At 58.0% G+C, this 19,501-nt stretch overlaps 2 protein-coding genes across 3 annotated transcripts in view; both read left to right on the forward strand.

The window, feature by feature from the left end:
* LOC106890434 (lysosomal alpha-glucosidase-like) overlaps positions 1–12,473 on the forward strand; it is an 18,234-nt gene extending 5,761 nt beyond the window's left edge. The window contains exons 3-22 of one of the 2 annotated variants that reach the window (XM_014946255.1): positions 1,693–2,212; positions 2,426–2,571; positions 3,446–3,611; positions 4,115–4,211; positions 5,488–5,607; positions 5,865–5,983; positions 6,065–6,196; positions 6,983–7,093; positions 7,811–7,924; positions 8,087–8,171; positions 8,528–8,645; positions 9,293–9,426; positions 9,557–9,708; positions 10,312–10,460; positions 10,551–10,692; positions 10,892–10,990; positions 11,107–11,271; positions 11,352–11,498; positions 11,707–11,926; positions 12,348–12,423. In XM_014946255.1, coding sequence (XP_014801741.1) covers positions 1,693–2,212; positions 2,426–2,571; positions 3,446–3,611; positions 4,115–4,211; positions 5,488–5,607; positions 5,865–5,983; positions 6,065–6,196; positions 6,983–7,093; positions 7,811–7,924; positions 8,087–8,171; positions 8,528–8,645; positions 9,293–9,426; positions 9,557–9,708; positions 10,312–10,460; positions 10,551–10,692; positions 10,892–10,990; positions 11,107–11,271; positions 11,352–11,498; positions 11,707–11,769 — 2,779 coding nt within the window. In that variant the 3' untranslated portion in view covers positions 11,770–11,926; positions 12,348–12,423. Of the gene's footprint in view, positions 1–1,692; positions 2,213–2,425; positions 2,572–3,445; positions 3,612–4,114; positions 4,212–5,487; positions 5,608–5,864; positions 5,984–6,064; positions 6,197–6,982; positions 7,094–7,810; positions 7,925–8,086; positions 8,172–8,527; positions 8,646–9,292; positions 9,427–9,556; positions 9,709–10,311; positions 10,461–10,550; positions 10,693–10,891; positions 10,991–11,106; positions 11,272–11,351; positions 11,499–11,706; positions 11,927–12,126 lie in introns of both variants that reach the window. The other variant, XM_014946257.1, reaches the window with a different exon arrangement.
* The window catches only part of INTS1 (integrator complex subunit 1), a 47,272-nt gene continuing 40,083 nt past the window's right edge, over positions 12,313–19,501 (forward strand). The window contains exons 1-13 of the mRNA XM_014946196.1: positions 12,313–12,403; positions 12,749–12,900; positions 13,228–13,366; positions 14,439–14,635; positions 14,734–14,871; positions 15,565–15,724; positions 16,077–16,182; positions 16,645–16,831; positions 16,974–17,119; positions 17,484–17,625; positions 17,952–18,128; positions 18,370–18,478; positions 19,138–19,258. Of these exons, the coding sequence (XP_014801682.1) occupies positions 12,313–12,403; positions 12,749–12,900; positions 13,228–13,366; positions 14,439–14,635; positions 14,734–14,871; positions 15,565–15,724; positions 16,077–16,182; positions 16,645–16,831; positions 16,974–17,119; positions 17,484–17,625; positions 17,952–18,128; positions 18,370–18,478; positions 19,138–19,258 (1,865 nt within the window). The remainder of the gene's footprint in view (positions 12,404–12,748; positions 12,901–13,227; positions 13,367–14,438; positions 14,636–14,733; positions 14,872–15,564; positions 15,725–16,076; positions 16,183–16,644; positions 16,832–16,973; positions 17,120–17,483; positions 17,626–17,951; positions 18,129–18,369; positions 18,479–19,137; positions 19,259–19,501) is intronic.

A 19,501-nucleotide genomic window follows, 5' to 3' on the forward strand; every position in this document is an offset into this window, starting at 1 on the left:
TGCTCGGGGGGGGGGGAGGATGCTCGGAGTGTAGGATGCTCCCCACCTCGGAGCCACAGTTCCCAGCCCACAGCTCCACTCCGACGGGCAGAGGGAGCTCGGTTTTACTTGCAGCTTCCAGAAACGCTGCAGCCCATAAATTCAGAACTGGGGAAGAAAACTCCTTGAAGGGCCGCTCTGCCACCCCCCCATCCCCTTAGGTGGGTTTCAGGCGGGTGTCACTTTGTCCCTTGGGGCTGCAGGAGAGTTGTGAGGCTCCATCTCCCTGCACTCCAGCAGGATCAGGACCACCCCATCCTGGCAAATCCGTCCTTTGCCGAGTTTTGCCTTGTGAATCTAAGCCAAGGGCGTAGACACCAGGGTGCTGGGTGCTCAGGTGGGTGTCACTTTGTCCCTTGGGGCTGCAGGAGAGTTGTGAGGCTCCGTCTCCCTGCACTCCAACAGGATCAGGACCCCCCCATCCTGGCAAATCCATCGAGTTTTGCCTTGTGAATCTAAGCCAAGGGCGTAGACACCAGGGTGCTGGGTGCCGAGGCGGGCTGGCACTGCCTGAGCCGTGGGTGTTGGGAGAGGGGAAGCCACCCTGGAGGCTCGGGGTGAGCTCTCTCTCTCTCCAACTCCTTCACACCTCCCTCCATCTCCCCCCTCCTCGCTCCAGGACGATGAAGTCGTACCAGAAGCTGAGGCCGGCGGGGTGGTCCCGGGAGGAGGAGGAAGGAGCCGCCCCGACGCCCACCGGCCGATGTGAATCTAAGCCAAGGGCATAGACATCAGGGTGCTGGGTGCTCAGGTGGGTGTCACTTTGTCCCTTGGGGCTGCAGGAGAGTTGTGAGGCTCCATCTCCCTGCACTCCAGCAGGATCAGGACCCCCCCATCCTGGCAAATCCATCGAGTTTTGCCTTGTGAATCTAAGCCAAGGGCGTAGACACCAGGGTGCTGGGTGCCGAGGCGGGCTGGCACTGCCTGAGCCGTGGGTGTTGGGAGAGGGGAAGCCACCCTGGAGGCTCGGGGTGAGCTCTCTCCCTCTCCAACTCCTTCACACCTCCCTCCATCTCCCCCCTCCTCGGGTGGCAGAATCTGACGGCGTATTCCCTGGTAAAACCTCTGAGTCAGGGCTTTGGGTGCTGGCGGAGGATGCTCGAGGGGGAGGATGCTTGGAGTGGAGGATGCGCGGGGGGGGGCTGGGGAAGAAAACTCCTTGAAGGGCCGCTCTGCCACCCCCCCATCCCCTTAGGTGGGTTTCAGGCGGGTGTCACTTTGTCCCTTGGGGCTGCAGGAGAGTTGTGAGGCTCCATCTCCCTGCACTCCAGCAGGATCAGGACCACCCCATCCTGGCAAATCCGTCCTTTGCCGAGTTTTGCCTTGTGAATCTAAGCCAAGGGCGTAGACACCAGGGTGCTGGGTGCTCAGGTGGGTGTCACTTTGTCCCTTGGGGCTGCAGGAGAGTTGTGAGGCTCCATCTCCCTGCACTCCAGCAGGATCAGGACCCCCCCATCCTGGCAAATCCATCGAGTTTTGCCTTGTGAATCTAAGCCAAGGGCGTAGACACCAGGGTGCTGGGTGCCGAGGCGGGCTGGCACTGCCTGAGCCGTGGGTGTTGGGAGAGGGGAAGCCACCCTGGAGGCTCGGGGTGAGCTCTCTCTCTCTCCAACTCCTTCACACCTCCCTCCATCTCCCCCCTCCTCGCTCCAGGACGATGAAGTCGTACCAGAAGCTGAGGCCGGCGGGATGGTCCCGGGAGGAGGAGGAAGGAGCCGCCCCGACGCCCACCGGCCGTGGGAGGCTGGCCCCGTGGTGGGTGGGCAGTGGGCTACTGGTGGCCGCCGTCCTCCTGAGCGCCCTGACCGTCTGGGTGCTGCGGCAGGTATCGGGGGGCTGGCCCAGACCCGAGCTGCCCCCCCAATGTCTCCTGGTACCCGAAAGCCACCGCTTTGACTGCTACCCGGAGCGACACGTGGTGGTGACCCAGGAACTCTGCCAAAGCCGGGGGTGCTGCTTCATCCAGAGCCCACCGCCGGCGGGGGGCAAGCGAGGGGTGCCCTGGTGTTTCTACCCCCCCGACTTCCCCAGTTACGCCCTGGACAGCCTCAACCAGACAGCGTTGGGCATGGTGGGGCTGCTGGTGCGGAGGGAGAAGGCCTATTACCCCCGGGACATCATGATGCTGAGGCTGGATGTGGAGTTTGAGACAGACACGCGGCTGCACGTCAAGGTGAGCTCCCCGTGGTTGCCCTCCAGAGCTTGTGACCGTGCTCCTGCATCCCTGCACCCCCCATCCCACCTCTACGGGGGGACATCCCCTGCTCAGACTGGGGCTGGAAGCTACCATGCTCCAGGCATGGCCGTGTGTGGCCTCAATGAGCACCTCCAACCCTTTGCCCTCTTGCTTTGCTGGTCTTTAAAGCGCTTTTTCTCCCTTTTTCAGATATCAGACGCGGCCAACCCACGGTATGAGGTTCCCCTCGAGGTTCCTCAGGCCACAAAGAGAGCGGAAAACCCCATCTACAGCCTGGAGTTCTCCCGGGACCCCTTTGGGATGCTGCTGCGGCGCAGGGCGACGGGGAGGGTGCTGTAAGAACCCACCTCCTCCGCATCCCACAGCGAGCCGGGGAAAGCTCATCCCACCCTAGGCAGGCTCCAGCACGCTTCCCAGAGGTTTTTCCTTAGGGAAAACCACACTGTGGGGTCTCCAGCCAATAATTACTCTTCATCTTTCCAGCTGGGCTCACGGGGGGATGTGGCAGCACGTGGCTTCCTGGCCCCACGGGCTGGCCACGTGCTTGCTGTGGCTACGGCAGGGCTTGGTGGGATCAGCAACTCTCCAAAAATCTCCCAGTGCCCTAATTCCTCGCCAGGTCCTACAGCAGGTCCCTGCCACCTCACCAAAAAGGGACCTGGTGGCTCCAGGAAGGGGCCACCAGAGGGTTGTGGTTTTGCCCGTTTCACCCTGCTTTTGGGCTTCCCTGGCTGTCCAAACTGTAGGGCTCCAGGCTTTTTGTGGAAAGGGGCTGCGGGTGGCTTTGCTGCGCTGCTCTCAGTCACCTCCATGGCCTTGCCCACACTAAGCTGTTGGTGAACACCAACGGCTGGTCGATGTACAGTGGGGTATTTTGAGATCCCATCCTTTCCTCCTCCTTCCCGTTCGCTGGTGCCTGTGGTCCGTATTTTACTCAGGAGCTGCTTATCGGTGGCGACAGGCTGAAAAACCCCACCACCATATCTCCTCTGTGGTTAGTAATAACCTGGGTGGAAACTTCTGGTGTCAAAGGCGAGGCTGTGCCCACTGGGTTGGACTGGTTCAGGCTGGGACTGAATGTCCCACCTGGGCTGAGGTGTTGGGACTGGTTGTAGGGGGAAAGGGTCATTTGTTGGTGGGCAAATGCATCCAGCTGGATCCCAGCATCCCCTCTTGACTCCCTTTTCTCCCTCCGTGTCACCCTGGCAGGCTCAACACCACCGTGGCCCCTTTGATCTTCGCTGACCAGTTTCTCCAGATCTCCACCTTGCTCCCGTCCAGGTTCCTCTACGGGCTGGGGGAGCACCGTGGCCCCCTCCTGCACAGCCTGGACTGGAGCACCCTCACGCTGTGGGCACGCGATGTCTCACCCACGGTACCATCTCCCCCCTCCCCGGGGGGGTGCAGGGGGGGTGAGGACGGGGGGTACCACTCTCCGGGGCGTCGGATGAGCCCTGGGAAAACGGTGCAGGGGGGTGGGCAGGGCCACTGGGAGAGGTGGTCGGGGGCTGAGGGGTGGATACATACCAGGGAGGATTTCAGAGCAATTGCAAAATGCTCTCGGAGGGCCCCGGGTGTTTTCCGCTCCACCCTCCTGCAACAGGTTGTGGCGAGGCAGGAGGTTTCCCCCTCGCCCAGCCCAGCTCCGTAGCAGCCCCCCAAAAAGCACCCTCCCATGGCCTTCATCACCAGCTCCGAGACCATCCTCATCCCTCCCCTTGTCCTCCCCGGGGGGTGACAGATGCCTGGTTGGGTGGTGGCAGCAAATGCAACCCAGGGCCATTTATTTGCCCCCCCACCCCCCCTCCCTGGGGTGACAGGGGGCTTTGCCTGGGAGCTGCTCTCTCTCTCTTCTCACCCGGCATCTCCTCTTTGCAGGAATCATTCAACCTCTACGGCGCTCACCCCTTCTACCTGCTGATGGAGGAGGGTGGAGATGCTCACGGGGTTTTCCTCCTCAACAGCAATGCGATGGGTAGGTGTCCCGGGACACCCGGGCTGGCTTGTCCCCCCGGCAGATGGGGACAGATGGGACCTGCCCGTTTGGGAACTCGGGGCGAGAGGAAACCCTAAAAGGGAAAGATGTGGTTTGATGGCTCCGTTATTGAGCGTCGCCATCTGTTTCCTGGCTACGGCGAGGCTCTTTAGCAACAGCCGAGCAGTTTAACCACATGCCCTGCTGCTGCCTCACCGTAGGAAAAAACCAGTCCCTGGTGGGTGTGCACGGCTCTGGGACGGTTCCCCCCTCCACCCGAAAAACAGCCTTGCCCCCGGGGCCCTGCTGGGGCGCAGCCGGGGATGCCGAGTGCCGCCCGCGCTCTTCCCAGCTGTGCTCTGCCGTGGGAGCCACCCGTGCCTGCCAGCTGATCCGGCAGCAGCTCCCCCGGGCTCCTGCCCTGATGGGGATGGCACCAGCCACCACCCGTCCCTCCCAGCAGCTGCCACTGGGAGCCAGCTGGGCCAGTGCCACACATGGCCAGGCTCCGGTAGCTCCAGCTGCGCTCGGCGGCTTCGTGGCAGGGATGGTCCCGAGGGGGAGCTCAGGGGAGATGCGGCCACCTGAGCTGAGCTTCAAGGGCTCCTCCGTGTGAAAAACCCTTCCCGGGAAAGCCCTTGCTCCCACTGGCTCATACGAGTAGCTCTGCATTTGTTTAGGAGGGAATCTGGGGGGAGAACGTGAAGGAAAGCCTTGTGTTTGCTTGTGCTTCAAGTGGAAGCCGGGAGAATCACACAGCTTTGGTCTTTAAGAGCAAATTTTGAAGACAGTGAGTTTTCTCCCCACGTTTCAGGCTGGATATTAGGAAAAATTTTTTCACTGAAAGGGTTCTCAGCCATTGGAATGGGCTGCCCAGGGAGGGGGTTGAGGCACCATCCCTGGAGGTGTTCAAAAGACGGGTTGATGTAGTGCTGGGAGGTCTGGTTTAGTGATGATGCCCCTTGTTTGTTGTGTGGGTGTCTATTTTTGTCAGTCAGGTTGACGGTTGGACGAGATGATCTTTAAGGTCCCTTCCAACCTAGAAGATTCTGTGATTCTGTGATTCTGTAAATCAGTGATCTCCCTCAGGTGGGATGATTCCAGCCTCCAGGCACCTGTTTAACATCCGCTGAGCAAAAGGCAGGGATTTCTCTGTTCTCCTGCTGGAGGCTGAGTGTGACCTGTGGCACTGCCTGGTCCCTGCCATGGTGGTTGGGGTCAGGGGGTTACTTCCCAATTCTCACCATCTTTTTCTCTTCCCCACCCCTGAAAAAAGAGGTGGCCCTGCAGCCCGCTCCAGCCCTGACCTGGAGGACCATCGGGGGGGTGCTGGATTTTTACATCTTCCTGGGGCCCGACCCCAACATGGTCATCCAGCAGTACCAGCAGGTGATAGGTAAGTGCCCACACCCCGACGTGGCCATCTGTGGGCACCTTCCTCACACCCCCATCCCCGTCTCACCCCAGCTTCACCACCGCCCCCAGTCTTCCCAGTTGGGGAGCGGTGTGTGGTCCCCAGCCATCCCATCCCTCCCAGCACATCAGGGGTCTGCGGTCACCTCCTTTCCCCCTTGTCCCCTTTCCCTCCCATCCTTCTGAGATGCTGCTGTCATCTCGGGACATCCCATCCCTGCTCCTGCTCTCCTGCTGCAGGATTCCCAGCCATGCCTCCCCTCTGGGCGCTCGGCTTCCACCTCTGCCGCTGGGGCTACGGATCCAGCAACGAGACCTGGCAGACGGCGAGGGCCATGAGGAACTACCAGATCCCCCAGGTAACCCACCCTCCAGACCCCTGGGGGAGGAAGGGGGGGGTTCCAGGCTCTGTCACCCCTCCCCGTGCCTCTGTCCCGCAGGATGCACAGTGGAATGACATCGATTACATGGACGGGTACCGGGACTTCACCTTCGATCCCCAGAAGTTTGCCTCCCTGCCCTCGCTGGTGGAAGATCTCCACAAACACGGGCAGCGCTACGTTATGATCTTGGTACCCCCCCTCCTCCCTTCTTCTCTCCCTGTGCTGTCTGTGGGATGCAAGGCAGAGGCGTAAGGGATGCTCCTGGTCCCAGTTGATCATCCCCAGGCCTCGGGGGTTTTTGTCTGAGGTCGGTCCCCAGTGCTGGGCTGGCAGCTGTAATCTGCTGCTGGAAATCCCCCTCCCGCAGGCAGGGACCATGGAGAAATGGGCCAGGTTCTTGTGCTGTGCTCCTCTCTGCTGCAGGAGTATGAGGATGCCCCTGTCCCTCGTGGGCAAACGGGTGGAGGAACTGAGGGTCAGGCTGTTTAACTCGTGGGTGCTGGGCTTGGGTGCCCCCGCATCCCCACGAGTGCTGGGATCTCATGACCCAGCGTGATCTCCCTTCTTCCCTCCACAAGGAAAAGGGGTGCGGGTTCTGCTGGCCAGGGACAGTGGGAACCATCAGGTCCTGGGCAGGGAAAGGTTGGGTTCCCCCCTGTTTGAACTCCCACTGTAGCCCAAGCCTGTCCGTGACCCCATGTTTCTTGCATAAGTGCAAGATTTCTTGTATTTGTCCTCTCCCCCTCCCCAAAACACTCTTAACGGGTCCTGGGGACTTGCAGAAGTGGCATTTCAGAAACCATGGCTGGAAGTGTTGAAGCAAGTTTCTGTTCCCCTTGGGGGGGAAGCAGCCGCCGTGTGTGGGCTCTGGCTGACCCCGGCTGGGTTGTCTTCTCCTCTGAATCACACCGGGCTGGCAAGGGGAAGGGGCCAGGACCTGCTGGGAAAGGCACTGACCCTCTGCTCCTTCCCCAGGATCCCGGCATCAGCAGCACCAACCCTCACGGCTCCTACTGGCCTTTCGACGAAGGCTTGAGACGGGGCTTGTTCCTCAACACCACCCAAGGGCAGCCACTCATCGGGCAGGTGAGGAGCTCTGGGGGGGAAACCCCGGCCCCATGGGGTTGTGCAATAGCAGGGATTTCATCCCTCGTGCTGGAGGGAAAGCCGAGAGGCTGAGGAACCTCTCTGGGATGATTGCCAGAGCCCTGCTCAGCCCTGGGCCTGGCGTGTCACCTCCTGGTGTCTCCACCGGCCCCTGCCCCGGCGGAGGAGCCCCGTGGAAGTCATATGAGCTTCATGGAGTCGGCGGCGCTGCCCAAGGCCCGTCATCTGATTTCTCTCCCTTCCTGTTTCTGGGGTTAGGGGAGGTTGTCGGTGATGGACGGGCACCTCTGGATCTGCTCCGCAGCGTTTCCCTTTCCAGTTTGTCCCCCCCGTTTGCTCCCACCACTTCTCCCTCACCGTCAAGGAGGGGGCTTGGAATGCAGCCTGACAACCTGGGGAAAAAATGTGAATTGGCCAAAATTCTTGGAGTGAGACAAAGTGTGGAGGAATCACAGCTTTTCCCTGACGTGCCCTGGCCTGGCTGGTGTCAGGGCTTGGGTACCCTGAGGCTCCCAGGTACCACGGAGCAGGAGGGATGCTGCAGGCACAGCATCCGGGGCTCGAAGCAGCCAGCCTGGCTTTGTCTTCTGTTTTATTGCCCATTTCACCCCCTGCTGGCACCCTCTTCCCTGTGGCAGCCCCCCCCTCTCCATCTGCCTGCCCACTGAACCCATGGGTTGGTGGTGTCCCCCCCAGGTCTGGCCCGGCTTCACCGCCTTCGCAGACTTCTCCAACCCGGACACGCAGCAGTGGTGGCTGGAGAACCTGCAGCACTTCCATGCCCACGTGCCCTTCGACGGCCTCTGGATCGTAAGTCCCTCCTTGTCCCCCGGGTCACTCCCTGCTGGCAGCTCGGCTCGCACCCACCGTGTGTCCTGGTGGGACCGTCTGTCCCTCAAATGCAGCCTTTCCAGGCTTATCCCCTTATCCCCCTACCTCCTTGAAAATAAATCCCTGGTTTTCTTCACTTAGGACATGAACGAGCCGTCCAACTTCATGGATGGCTCTGAAGAGGGCTGCCCCCCAGGAGAGCTCGACAGCCCACCCTACACGCCGGGTAAGGAGGGAGATGAAATGCAAGGCTGTGCTGGTGGGTACCACGTACTTTGGGATCACTGACAGCCAAGTGCTATGGGAGGAACCCCATTTTTAAGAGACATTGTGTCCACATTTTACACCCTGAACGTCTCCATCTCTACCTGTGTGTGCCTGTAGCCGTGCCCAAGCCTTGCACGCTTCTTGGGGCCGTGCCAGGGCGCAGGATGGGACCATCTACCTGAGCTTTTGGTGCTGGGTTGGCAGCGATGGCTGGCTCCTGTGTGCTGGCCCAGAGCTGGCGAGCGTTGTTCGGGGGGGTTCACCTCCCCTGTCCCCCCCCCACCACGTGCCAATGGGGGCTCTCCCTCCTGGCAGCCGTGCTGGGCGATTCCCTCTCGGCGAAGACGGTGTGTGCCTCGGCGAAGCAGAAAGCCTCCGTGCACTACAACCTCCACAACCTCTACGGGCTGATGGAAGCCAAAGCCACGGCGAGGTACCCAAGCATCCCGCTTCCCAAGCATCCCGCTACCCGAACATCCCGCTTCCTGCCGGGCTGGGGATGGGATGGGACAAAATCCTGCTGCGCAGGGCTGTGTAGGAAAAGGACAAGGATTTCACAGAATTATAGAATTGTTTGGGTTGGAAGGACCCTTAAAGGCCATGCAGTCCAACCCCCTGCCATGGACAGGGACATCTTCAACCAGACCAGGTTGCTCAGAGCCCTGTCCAACCTGACCTGGAATGTTTCCAGGGATGGGGCAGCCACCACCTCTCTGGGAAACCTGGACCAGTGTAAAAATGCCATCCTTATATCTAATCTAAATCTTCCCTCTTTAAGTTTAAAGCCCTTACCCCTTGTCCTATGATCTGAGTAGTCAAAAAAGGGGAGATGCTCCGGCTGCTCACAGCCTCCGGGATGGGAATAGCCCCGCAGAGGAAGGAACTGGCTCTGCTCCAGGAGGGATGGGTGGACGGGGCTGGTCCTGGCACTCAGCCTTCCCCGTCCTGCTCGGGCCGACCCTCCGGCCCCACAGGGCAGCCATGGGGCTGGACCTCTCCCTCCGCTCTTGTGGGGTAAGCTGAGCTCCTTGGGGGGCTGCTCTCACCTCCTGCCCCCCAGCTCTCCCTGTTCTTTTCCAGTGCCTTGATCCAGATCCGGGGGAAGCGCCCCTTCGTCATCTCCCGCTCCACCTTCCCCAGCCAGGGCCGGTACTCGGGGCACTGGCTGGGTGACAACCGGAGCCAGTGGAAGGACATGTATTACTCCATCCCAGGTGGGTGGCACTGGCTGCACGCAGGCACACACCTCCCTACCAGCACCACCCCCCGGCTCCATCGAGTTTCCTGCTCCTTTGGAGCCATCTCCGAAACTCCCTGTCCCCTGCTGAGCCTCCCTGCCCGCAGGGCTGCTGAGCTTCAGCCTCTTTGGCATCCCGCTGGTCGGGGCGGACATCTGTGGCTTCTCTGGCAGCACCTCGGAGGAGCTCTGCACCCGCTGGATGCAGCTCGGTGCCTTCTACCCCTTCGCCCGCAACCACAACAGCCAGAACGAGAAGGTGGAGGGCAGCGTGGGCGGTGGGAGGCATCCCAGGGGTGGGATGGGGGATGGAGATGGTGGGTGCAGGATGGATACCCCCACAATAGGGTCACCCAGGACAGGGCACCCCAAGAAGGGGCCATACCTGGTTGCCCAGGTAGGAGAAGGGCTTCTCCTGGCCGTTCAGGAGGACCTTGCTGGGTGGCTCCCGCACCCCAAAGATGCTCAGTGTGCCAATGGTGACCTCGGTGGCCTCGGCGCTGGCGTGAAGGACAGTGGAGGTGAAGATGTTCTACAGGAGGGGATGACATGAGCTTGAGGTAGCCAGGATGGTGGGATAGAGGATGGGGGATGCAGGATGAAGGATACGGGACGTGAGATGGAGGACATGGGATGCGGGATGAGGGGATGCAGGATGGGGGAGAACATGGGATGGGGGATGCAGGATGAGGGATGCAGGATGGGGATGGGGGACACGAGATGGAGGACATGGGATGCAGGATGGGGGGATGCAGGATGGGGATGGGGGATGTGGGATGTGGGATGCAGGAGGGCAGGAGCATCAGGGCTGCCTGGTAGGGTTGGATTTGGGGTGGCTGATGACTCCCCACATCTCCCCCAGGCCCAGGACCCAACAGCATTCAGCCCAGCAGCGAGGACGGCCATGAAGGACGTGCTGCTGACCCGCTACTCCCTCCTGCCCTTCCTCTACACCCTCTTCCACCGTGCCCACCTCCAAGGGGACACCGTCGCCCGGCCCTTGTTCTTTGAGTAAGAGCAGCCCCACCAGGAGCTGGGGAGATGCTTAGGCTGGATCACGGAGAAGCGGTCGATCCGAGCGGCGTCTCCATCCCACCGCAGGTTCCCCCGGGATGTGACCACCTTGGAGTTGGACAGGCAGTTCCTGTGGGGCCGGTGCCTGCTGGTGACACCGGTGCTGGAGCCCGGGGTGGACTCGGTCACGGGCTACGTCCCCCGAGGCGTGTGGTACGACTTCTACACGGTGAGGAGCACCTCAACGCTCGGCCAGGGGCTGGGTGGTCCTCACTCAACCATCTTGGGGTTGTGGGTGGGAAGCTGCAGCTGAGCCCAGCAAGCCCCGATGGAGAAAGGGGTGGGGATGGCTGGTCCCCAGACCTGTGCCCAGGCCCCCCGCTGTGCCCCCGACTCCTTCACACCCATGTCTCTCGCCGCCTGCCCAGGGCTCCTCAGTGAACAGCAGTGGGGAGATGCTGAAGATGTCAGCTCCCCTGGAGCACCTCAACCTGCACGTCCGGGAAGGCGCAATCCTGCCCACCCAGGTGAGCACCCACCCGTCCCTTTCCTGGGAGTGTGTGTGTCCCCATCAGCACCTCAGCTCCCAGACCGCCATCCCGGGTGCTCACAACCCTGCAGCAACCATGTCTTTGAACCCCAGAAACCAGAGACCACCACCGAGGCGACCCGAAGGAACCCCCTGCGCATCATCGTGGCCTTGTCCCAGAGTGGCACCGCCTGGGGGGACCTCTTCTGGGATGACGGCGAGAGCCTGGACACCTTTGAGCGGGGCAGCTACTCCTACCTGGTGTTCAACGTCACACAGGTGGGACGTGGTGGGGAGGGAAGGAGTGGGGTGTCCCGTGGCACCTGGCTACCTCAAGCTGATGTCATCCTCTTCTGCAGAACATCTTCACCTCCACTGTCCTTCACGCCAGCGCCGAGGCCACCGAGGTCACCATTGGCACACTGAGCATCTTTGGGGTGCGGGAGCCACCCAGCAAGGTCCTCCTGAACGGCCAGGAGAAGCCCTTCTCCTACCTGGACAACCAGGTATGGCTCCTTCTTGGGGTACCCTGTCCTGGGGGACCCTATCATGGGGGTATCCATCCCTCCTCCCCCAGCCCTTGTCACAGGGCTGGTGGCTGAGGAGGTGGGTGAGGACTCTGGGGTGGCTGTCCCACCATGTTGGGGTTCAGCAGGAGTGGAGCTCAGCCAAGCCCTGCTGAGGCTGTACCCCAAAATGTCTCTTCTTCCACAGGTTCTCACCGTGAGTGACCTCGGCCTCAGCCTCAGCCAGGGCTTCTCCCTGCGGTGGCTGTGAGTGGGGGGCTCAGGGTCACCCCCACCTTGCCCAGACCCCCCAGCTGGGGGATGCTGAATGCTCCAGCCCTCCAGGCTGGGATGCCACCGCGGAGGAGGCGGTGGGGACTGTCACCTTCCGCCATGTGCCCCCCTCCATATGGCTGGGGACCGGGGAGGTTTGGCTGCTGGGAGCTACCCTGTCCTGGGGGACCCTATCATGGGGGTATCCATCCCTCCTCCCCCAGCCCTTGTCACAGGGCTGGTGGCTGAGGAGGTGGGTGAGGACTCTGGGGTGGCTGTCCCACCATGTTGGGGTTCAGCAGGAGCAGAGCTCAGCCAAGCCCCGCTGTACCCCAAAATGTCTCTTCTTCTGCAGGTTCTCACCGTGAGTGACCTTGGCCTCAGCCTCAGCCAGGGCTTCTCCCTGCGGTGGCTGTGAGGGGGGGGCTGCAGGGTCACCCCCACCTTGCCCAGACCCCCCAGCTGGGGGATGCTGAATGCTCTGGCCCTCCAGGCTGGGATTCCACCGCGGAGGAGGCGGTGGGGACTGTCACCTTCCGCCATGTGCCCCCCTCCATATGGCTGGGGACCGGGGAGGCTTGGCTGCTGGGAGCCCCCCGGGTGGTCCTGGGTGGGTGCTGTGGAAGGAAGAGGTGTGGGTCCAGGTGTGGGTTGTTGTGGGTCCCCGCGGTCCCCACTCAATAAAGGCACATGGACAACTTATCCTGGGAGTGTGACGTGGGGACAGGGTGGTGGCATGGGTGGGGGGGGACACACAAGGGGTAGGGGGCGGCCGGTTGCCATGGGGCCACCCAGCTTCAGCCCCTGATCTTCATCTCCCCAATCTCAGCCCCCATCCCAGGCTGCCCCCCTTCCAGCTCCTGATTCCAGCCCCCCCATCCCAATCCCATCCTCTAATCTCATCCTGCCGTTCCTGCCCCTGATCCCCCCAGATTCCGTCCCCCCTCATCCCCGTCTGTCCCCTTGTCCCCTCACAGCGCACCCGCCGCCGGGAGACTTCATCGCGCTGGGCTCCAAGGGGCAGAGCGGCGAAGGCAAAGCCGCCGTCACCCTGCTGAAGCCGGCTCCTCCCGGGCTGCCCTCCGAGCGCAAGCGGGAGGCGGCTGCCGCCTTGGCGGGGCCGGCGGGGGGGGCCAACGCCCCAAGCTCCCCTCCACACCCCCCCTCAGCGCCCTGGGACGGCTGGCAGAGGCCGCCGTGGCGGAGAAGCGAGCCATTTCACCCTCCATCAAGGAGCCGTCTGTCATCCCCATCGAAGGTGAGGCCTCATGGTGCGTGGATTCGAGGGGGGGGGTGGAAATTTCGGTTCGTCCCCCGGGAGCCTCGGGCCGGGGGGGAGTTTGTCTAAGCCCCTAAAGCAAGGGTTATGTGCTGTCCTTATGGGGTTCCCTGCTGGATGCAGGGCTGAAGTCATAGTTTTGTGTTAGTACTGAGTTGTGTTCATCCTGCCTGATAGCTGCCCGGCCTGACCAAACGCCCCAAGCTCTCCTCCACACCCCCCCTCAGCGCCCTGGGACGGCTGGCAGAGGCCGCCGTGGCGGAGAAGCGAGCCATTTCACCCTCCATCAAGGAGCCGTCTGTCATCCCCATCGAAGGTGAGGCCTCATGGTGCGTGGATTCGAGGGGGGGGGTGGAAATTTCGGTTCGTCCCCCGGGAGCCTCGGGCCGGGGGGGAGTTTGTCTAAGCCCCTAAAGCAAGGGTTATGTGCTGTCCTTATGGGGTTCCCTGCTGGATGCAGGGCTGAAGTCACAGTTCTGCCTCCTCTCCTGTTAGCACTGAGTTGTGTTCATCCTGCCTGATAGCTGTGTAATGGCAGCAGCTGAAAGATGCCCTGAGGAAATCTCTGGGTCTGGATTGTGGTATTTTATTCATGTATTTCTTTAGTGGACTCTGGACCTGAGCACTGCTTCCTTTTTGAGGTGTCATTCCATTTTCTGGTGTCTGATGCATTGGCAGAAGAGTATTCTAGCATGCTGACTGAAGGGACTGAAAGGCTGAGGGGCTTGGGGCTTTTTAGTATCATTCCATTTTCTGGTGTCTGATGCATTTGCAGAGGAGTATTTTGGCACGGACCCACTGAAGGGACTGAAAGGCTGAGGGACTTGGGGCTTTTTAGTGTGGAGAAGAGGAGGCTGAGGGGGGATCTGATCAACACCTATAAATACTTCAAGGGTGGGTGTCAGGTGGATGGGGCTGGTCTTTTTTCAGTGGTGCCCAGGGACAGGACAAGAGGGAATGGGCACAAACTTGAGTATAAGAAGTTCCACCTAAACATGAGGAGGAACTTCTTTGCTGTGAGGGTGGCAGAGCCCTGGCAGAGGCTGCCCAGGGAGGTGGTGGAGTCTCCTTCTCTGGAGACATTCAAACCCCACCTGGACACGTTCCTGTGCAACCTGCTCTGGGTGGACCTGCTTTGGCAGGGGGTTGGACTAGATGGTCTCCAGAGGTCCCTTCCAACCCCATGTGATTCTGTGAAAGATAATCAAGGGGTGTTGTTGGGTGTGAAACAGAACTTCTAGTAGCAATTGGGAAGGGAAAAGCCGTCGTAGGGGCTAAACATGAGCAGGTCCATGCTTTGCTTTCCTGCAGACTGGCCCTGCCAGCGTCCTGGGGAGGGTTATTTTGTGTGAAGGTCAATACCAGTGCCCGTGTGTTGATGATTGCAGTTGTCCCCACGGTGCTGCTGGATGAGATTGAGGCAGCAGAGGCAGAAGGTAACGACGACCGTATCGAGGGGGTGCTGTGCGGAGCCGCAAAGCAGCTGAAGATGAACAGAGCCAAACCCGACACCACGCTCTACCTGAGCCTCATGTACCTGGCAAAAATCAAACCCAACATATTTGCCACTGAAGGGGTTATCGAGGTGAGGGCTGTGCTTTTCTAAAGCTTTTCTCTATGCTTTCCTGCAAGATGGCTTGATTGTTATTTATTTCAATTTATTTTTTGTGGCTGATATTCCAGGCGCTGTGCAGCCTGCTGCGGAGAGATGCCTCCATCAATTTCAAAGCCAAAGGGAACAGCCTGGTGTCTGTCCTGGCCTGCAACCTTCTCATGGCAGCTTACGAAGAGGATGAGAACTGGCCAGAGATCTTTGTCAAGGTTGTTGAACTGAAGGGGCTTCTGCCAGAATGTGGGCAGACTGGGGAAAACTGCCCAGGGTTGGGAAGGCTGCGTGTGCTGGGGGCAGGATAGAAGCAGAGGGAAGGAGGTATCCAGTGGCCTGTTGTCCAGCGTGGGGAATGCAGCTGGAAGGGGCAGAAATTGGAGGCTGAGCCTGTGCTGTATTGACAAGGCAAAAAAACTCCAGAAAACCAGTTGTTGAAATGTTGTGGTCTCCTTTGCCTTTTGTTGTCTTATCTCTGCTCTTTTCTGAGATGCCTTTGATAGTCTGTGCTGATAGAAGTGTCCCAGAGGCTTCTTACTATCTAGTTTGTCTATAAGGATAAACACAACCTGTTGATTTAAAAAGGTTTAGCTTTTAAAAGGCGAGCTTCTATATTTTGGTGGTAGAAGTTGTTGGAAAGTCTTTGCTAAAGCTTAATCAGCTTTGTTGCTTGAGAGAGGTGGTGTCTAGTTGAGCTTGGGATGTGATGGTTTGGTGTTTTGCTCTTATGTGACTTGCCTACAGTCATCTGGTCTGTTTTTGATCCATGCAATAGTTATGCTGTTTTTCTACTTCACGGTTGTATGTTGAAGACAAATCCAAACTTGGGAAGCTCACAGATACTCCTCTGATCAGCTAGTAGAAAAAAGAAATAAAAGCTCGAGCCTGGTTTGTGCTCTCTTCTGCAGGTTTACATTGAGGACTCCCTCGGGGAGCGCATCTGGGTGGACAGCCCTCACTGCAAGACGTTTGTGGATAACATCCAGACAGCTTTTAACACAAAGATGCCTCCTAAGAGCATGCTCCTGCATGGGGAGGTTGGACGCAGCGGAGGGGACCTTAGTGCTGGTAAGAAGGTGTTTGGGAAGCGGGAACAAAGGGGTGGGGAGAGGATGGAGACTGGTGAGAATAGTTTGTTACTGGGTGGAGTCACACAGACCACGTTTTGAGTTGCAGGCATTGCTTTTGCTCTCTTTGGGGCTTTTTTATTTCTAGGGGATGTTTGAGGGCAGGCAGGGAAAGAGGCTTGAGGGGTGTGTGTGTGTGTGTGAAACAGTGTGAGGAAGTGACTGGTTGTGGCTTCCTTCAGTGCTGCTGAAGGGAATCCTTGAAAGAAGCTGAGCACATGAGAGCTTGAGTGAGTGATCTCTAGACCAAAGAAGTTTTCTCACAAGTTGTGCTGTGTGCTGGTCTCTCTTAGGGAGTAGCCCACACCCCTCCATGACAGAGGAGGAAGACAGCCAGAGTGAGCTGCTGATTGCAGAGGAGAAGATGAGCCCAGAGCAGGAGGGCCAGCTCATGCCCAGGTATGATGTCTCTTCTTCTTCTGACGCTGTCTGTGATGACACTCAGGGAACTCCCTCTGCACTAGCTATCCCGTGCCCCTGGGTAGAGGATGTTGAGCATCAGATACGTGTGATTCTAGCCCACACCCCTCCATGACGGAGGAGGAAGACAGCCAGAGTGAGCTGCTGATTGCAGAGGAGAAGATGAGCCCAGAGCAGGAGGGCCAGCTCATGCCCAGGTATGATGTCTCTTCTTCTTCTGACGCTGTCTGTGATGACACTCAGGGAACTCCCTCTGCACTAGCTATCCCGTGCCCCTGGGTAGAGGATGTTGAGCATCAGATACGTGTGATTCCAGGAGAAAAGAGTAGAATTTGTTTGTAACGTACCACAGAGAAGAAAGGATGCTGATCTCTGAACACAGCGAAGTGTGACCAAGCTGGCTTGTGTGGAAGTGAATAAAATACAGTTTGTGTGGCCCAGGTATGATGACCTCGTGGAGAGTGTGGAGGAATATGTCCTAGACATGCTGCGGGACCAACTCAACCGGCGCCAGCCGATGGACAATGTCTCCAGGAACCTCCTTCGACTGCTGACAGCAACCTGTGGCTACAAGGAGGTGAGGCAGATGGCTGTGCAGAGGCTGGAGATGTGGCTGCAGAATCCAAAGGTAAGGATAAAAGCTGTTGAAGCACAATTCTTCTGGACCTGGTCTGGAATCCAGCCAGGAGGGCCTCATACTGGGTGCCAGTTCTGTTTCTGACCTGTGATGGCAGGCGGCTGTAGCCTTTTTCTTTGTTCTCCCTCTGCAGTTGACCAAGCCAGCTCAGGACTTGCTGATGTCAGTCTGTATGAACTGCAACACCCACAGCTCAGAGGACATGGAAGTTATTTCCAACCTGATCAAAATTCGTCTCAAGCCAAAAGTCCTTCTCAACCACTACATGCTGTGTATCAGGTGAGTGAGTGAGCGGGTCTGGGATGGGAAGAGAAAGCACCTTGGAAGATGTGCCCAGGGCCTTGACGGTCTCAGTGTCTCTGCAGAGTGGTTTTAAATACCAGCATGGACCATGGGGTGTCCTGTGTAACATGAAATGAACATTAAAAGACCTGGAAGTCTTTCAGTAATCCCTTGATATTGACAAACATATGTGCTGCTCCATCCTCTGCTTTTCTGGGTTAAATACTTGGAAGAGAAGCCTTTGATATTGCCAGACACATGTGCTGCTCCATCGTCTTTGCTTTTCTGGGTTAAATACTTGGAAGAGAAATGGAAGCAGTGGGTCTATAGCTGCACTGAAACCTCTGCTCTTCCCTTGCAGAGAGCTGCTGAACGCGCACAGGGATAACCTGGGCACCACAATTAAGTTTGTGATTTTCAACGAGCTATCAAATGCCAGAAATCCCAACAACATGCAGATCCTGTATACTGTGCTTCAGCACAGCTCCGAGCAAGCTCCGAAGGTAAGTGTGATGTCTTGTCTGACTGAGGGTGATCCCAGAGATTCAGTTGAACTGAGGCTCAGAGAAATCTTTCCACAGACAACTGTGTGATCTGTATTGTACTGTTTTGAAATTGTAGAATTGCAACTTGCTTGGGATAAATGTGCACTAACTCCCACATTCTGGGTGACCAGCCTCGTGATAATGAAGTTTCATAAAGAAATGGTGTTATTTCCCTGGCCATCTGAAGGACAGATGTACCACCAGCATTCTTTCCTTGGGTCTTTTCATTTTGTGGCTGCAGATACATTACAATGGAATTAAACTTTTCTCTTTTTCTCTCTCAGTACCTAGCGATGGTGTTCCAGGATCTTTTGACCACGAAGGACGATTACCTGCGGGCGTCTCGGGCTCTGCTGCGAGAGATCATAAAGCAGACAAAACATGAGATCAACTTCCAGGCCTTCTGTCTGGGCCTTATGCAGGAGCGGAAGGAGGCCCAGTACGTGGAAATGGAGTTCAAGGTACACATCCTTTGAGCTCGTTGCTGCTGGATGGTGGACTGGCCTCTTCCATATCTGTTTTTCTGGCTGTTCTTTCTTTTCCTCTTCATTATGAGTCAATATTTGTATCTCACACTTCATAGCATTGCTCCCACATCCCATTTCCAACCATGCATGACTGTCATTTGTGATGATGAAACCATTTTTTAGAAGGCAGCTTTGGGTTTTACTGATGGAACTCACTGGGATTTTTTTCTTTAAGGAGCGGTTTGTCATCCACATAACTGATCTGCTCGCTGTCTCCATGATGCTTGGTATCACAGCCCAGGTGAAGGAGGCTGGAATTGCTTGGGACAAAGGAGAGAAAAAGAGTAAGCAGAACAATCTAGGTTTCCTCTGAAGATGGGTGGCATGGTAGATAGATTCTGGCAGTGCTGGCAGAGATTCTGGGGTTGGGGCAAGAGTCAGGATTACCAAGTGCCTAATGCTGAGAAGACAGGCCTTTGGGGTGGCACTGAAGTGACTGTCCAGATGCTGTCTTCTCACAGTGCTCGTTCATCCATGCTACATCTCAGGGTTTTGTTGCAGCACAATCCAAAAGCAAAGCACTTGTGCTCTCAGTGCTGGGATGCTTGTAGGGGTATGACGAGGGGGAAGGGTTTAAGCTGAAGAGGGGAGATGGAGCTGAGATGTGGGGAAGAACTTCTTTGCTGTGAGGGTGGTGAGAGCCTGGCCCAGGTTGCCCAGAGAAGCTGTGGCTGCCCCATCCCTGGCAGGTTGGAGGGGGCTTGGAGCAACCTGGGCTGGTGGGAGGTGTCCCTGCCCAGGGCAGGGGGTTGGAACTTGGTGATCTTTGAGGTCCCTTCCAACCCAAACCATTTTATGATTCTCTGCTTAAGGTTGTCCAGTCTACCTCTTCCCAGTTTACTGCTGATGCTTTGAGCCTTGGGTACTCTCTGCTCTTGAAACAGGCACCCTCTCCTGCTGGGGCTCTGGTACATGCACAGTTTGTAACCTTACTCTTTTACAGACCTGGAAGTGCTACGCTCTTTCCAGAACCAAATTGCTGCTATCCAACGAGACGCTGTCTGGTGGCTTCACACGGTGGTTCCATCTATCAGCAAGCTGGCTCCAAAGGACTATGTGCACTGGTAAGAGTCAGCCTGGTGATCTGCTGTGTGGAACCAGCCCCTTTCCCCACAGTGTGTGACGTGCTACGAAAAACCACGTGCATATGCCAGGGTTTGGTTAGATTTCTCTCCCCTTATCAGACAGGGAACAGAAACAGTGTTTTAGCGGGGTTCAGGCTGGGACTATCTCCCTCTCAGGAATTCCTGCAGATGCATCCTCTTATCAGAAATGGAAAATATTTCTGATTTGTATTATTTGGGCCC

This window comes from Calidris pugnax, unplaced genomic scaffold, assembly GCF_001431845.1.
Source record: "Calidris pugnax isolate Ruff unplaced genomic scaffold, ASM143184v1 scaffold123, whole genome shotgun sequence".
NCBI lineage: Eukaryota > Metazoa > Chordata > Aves > Charadriiformes > Scolopacidae > Calidris > Calidris pugnax.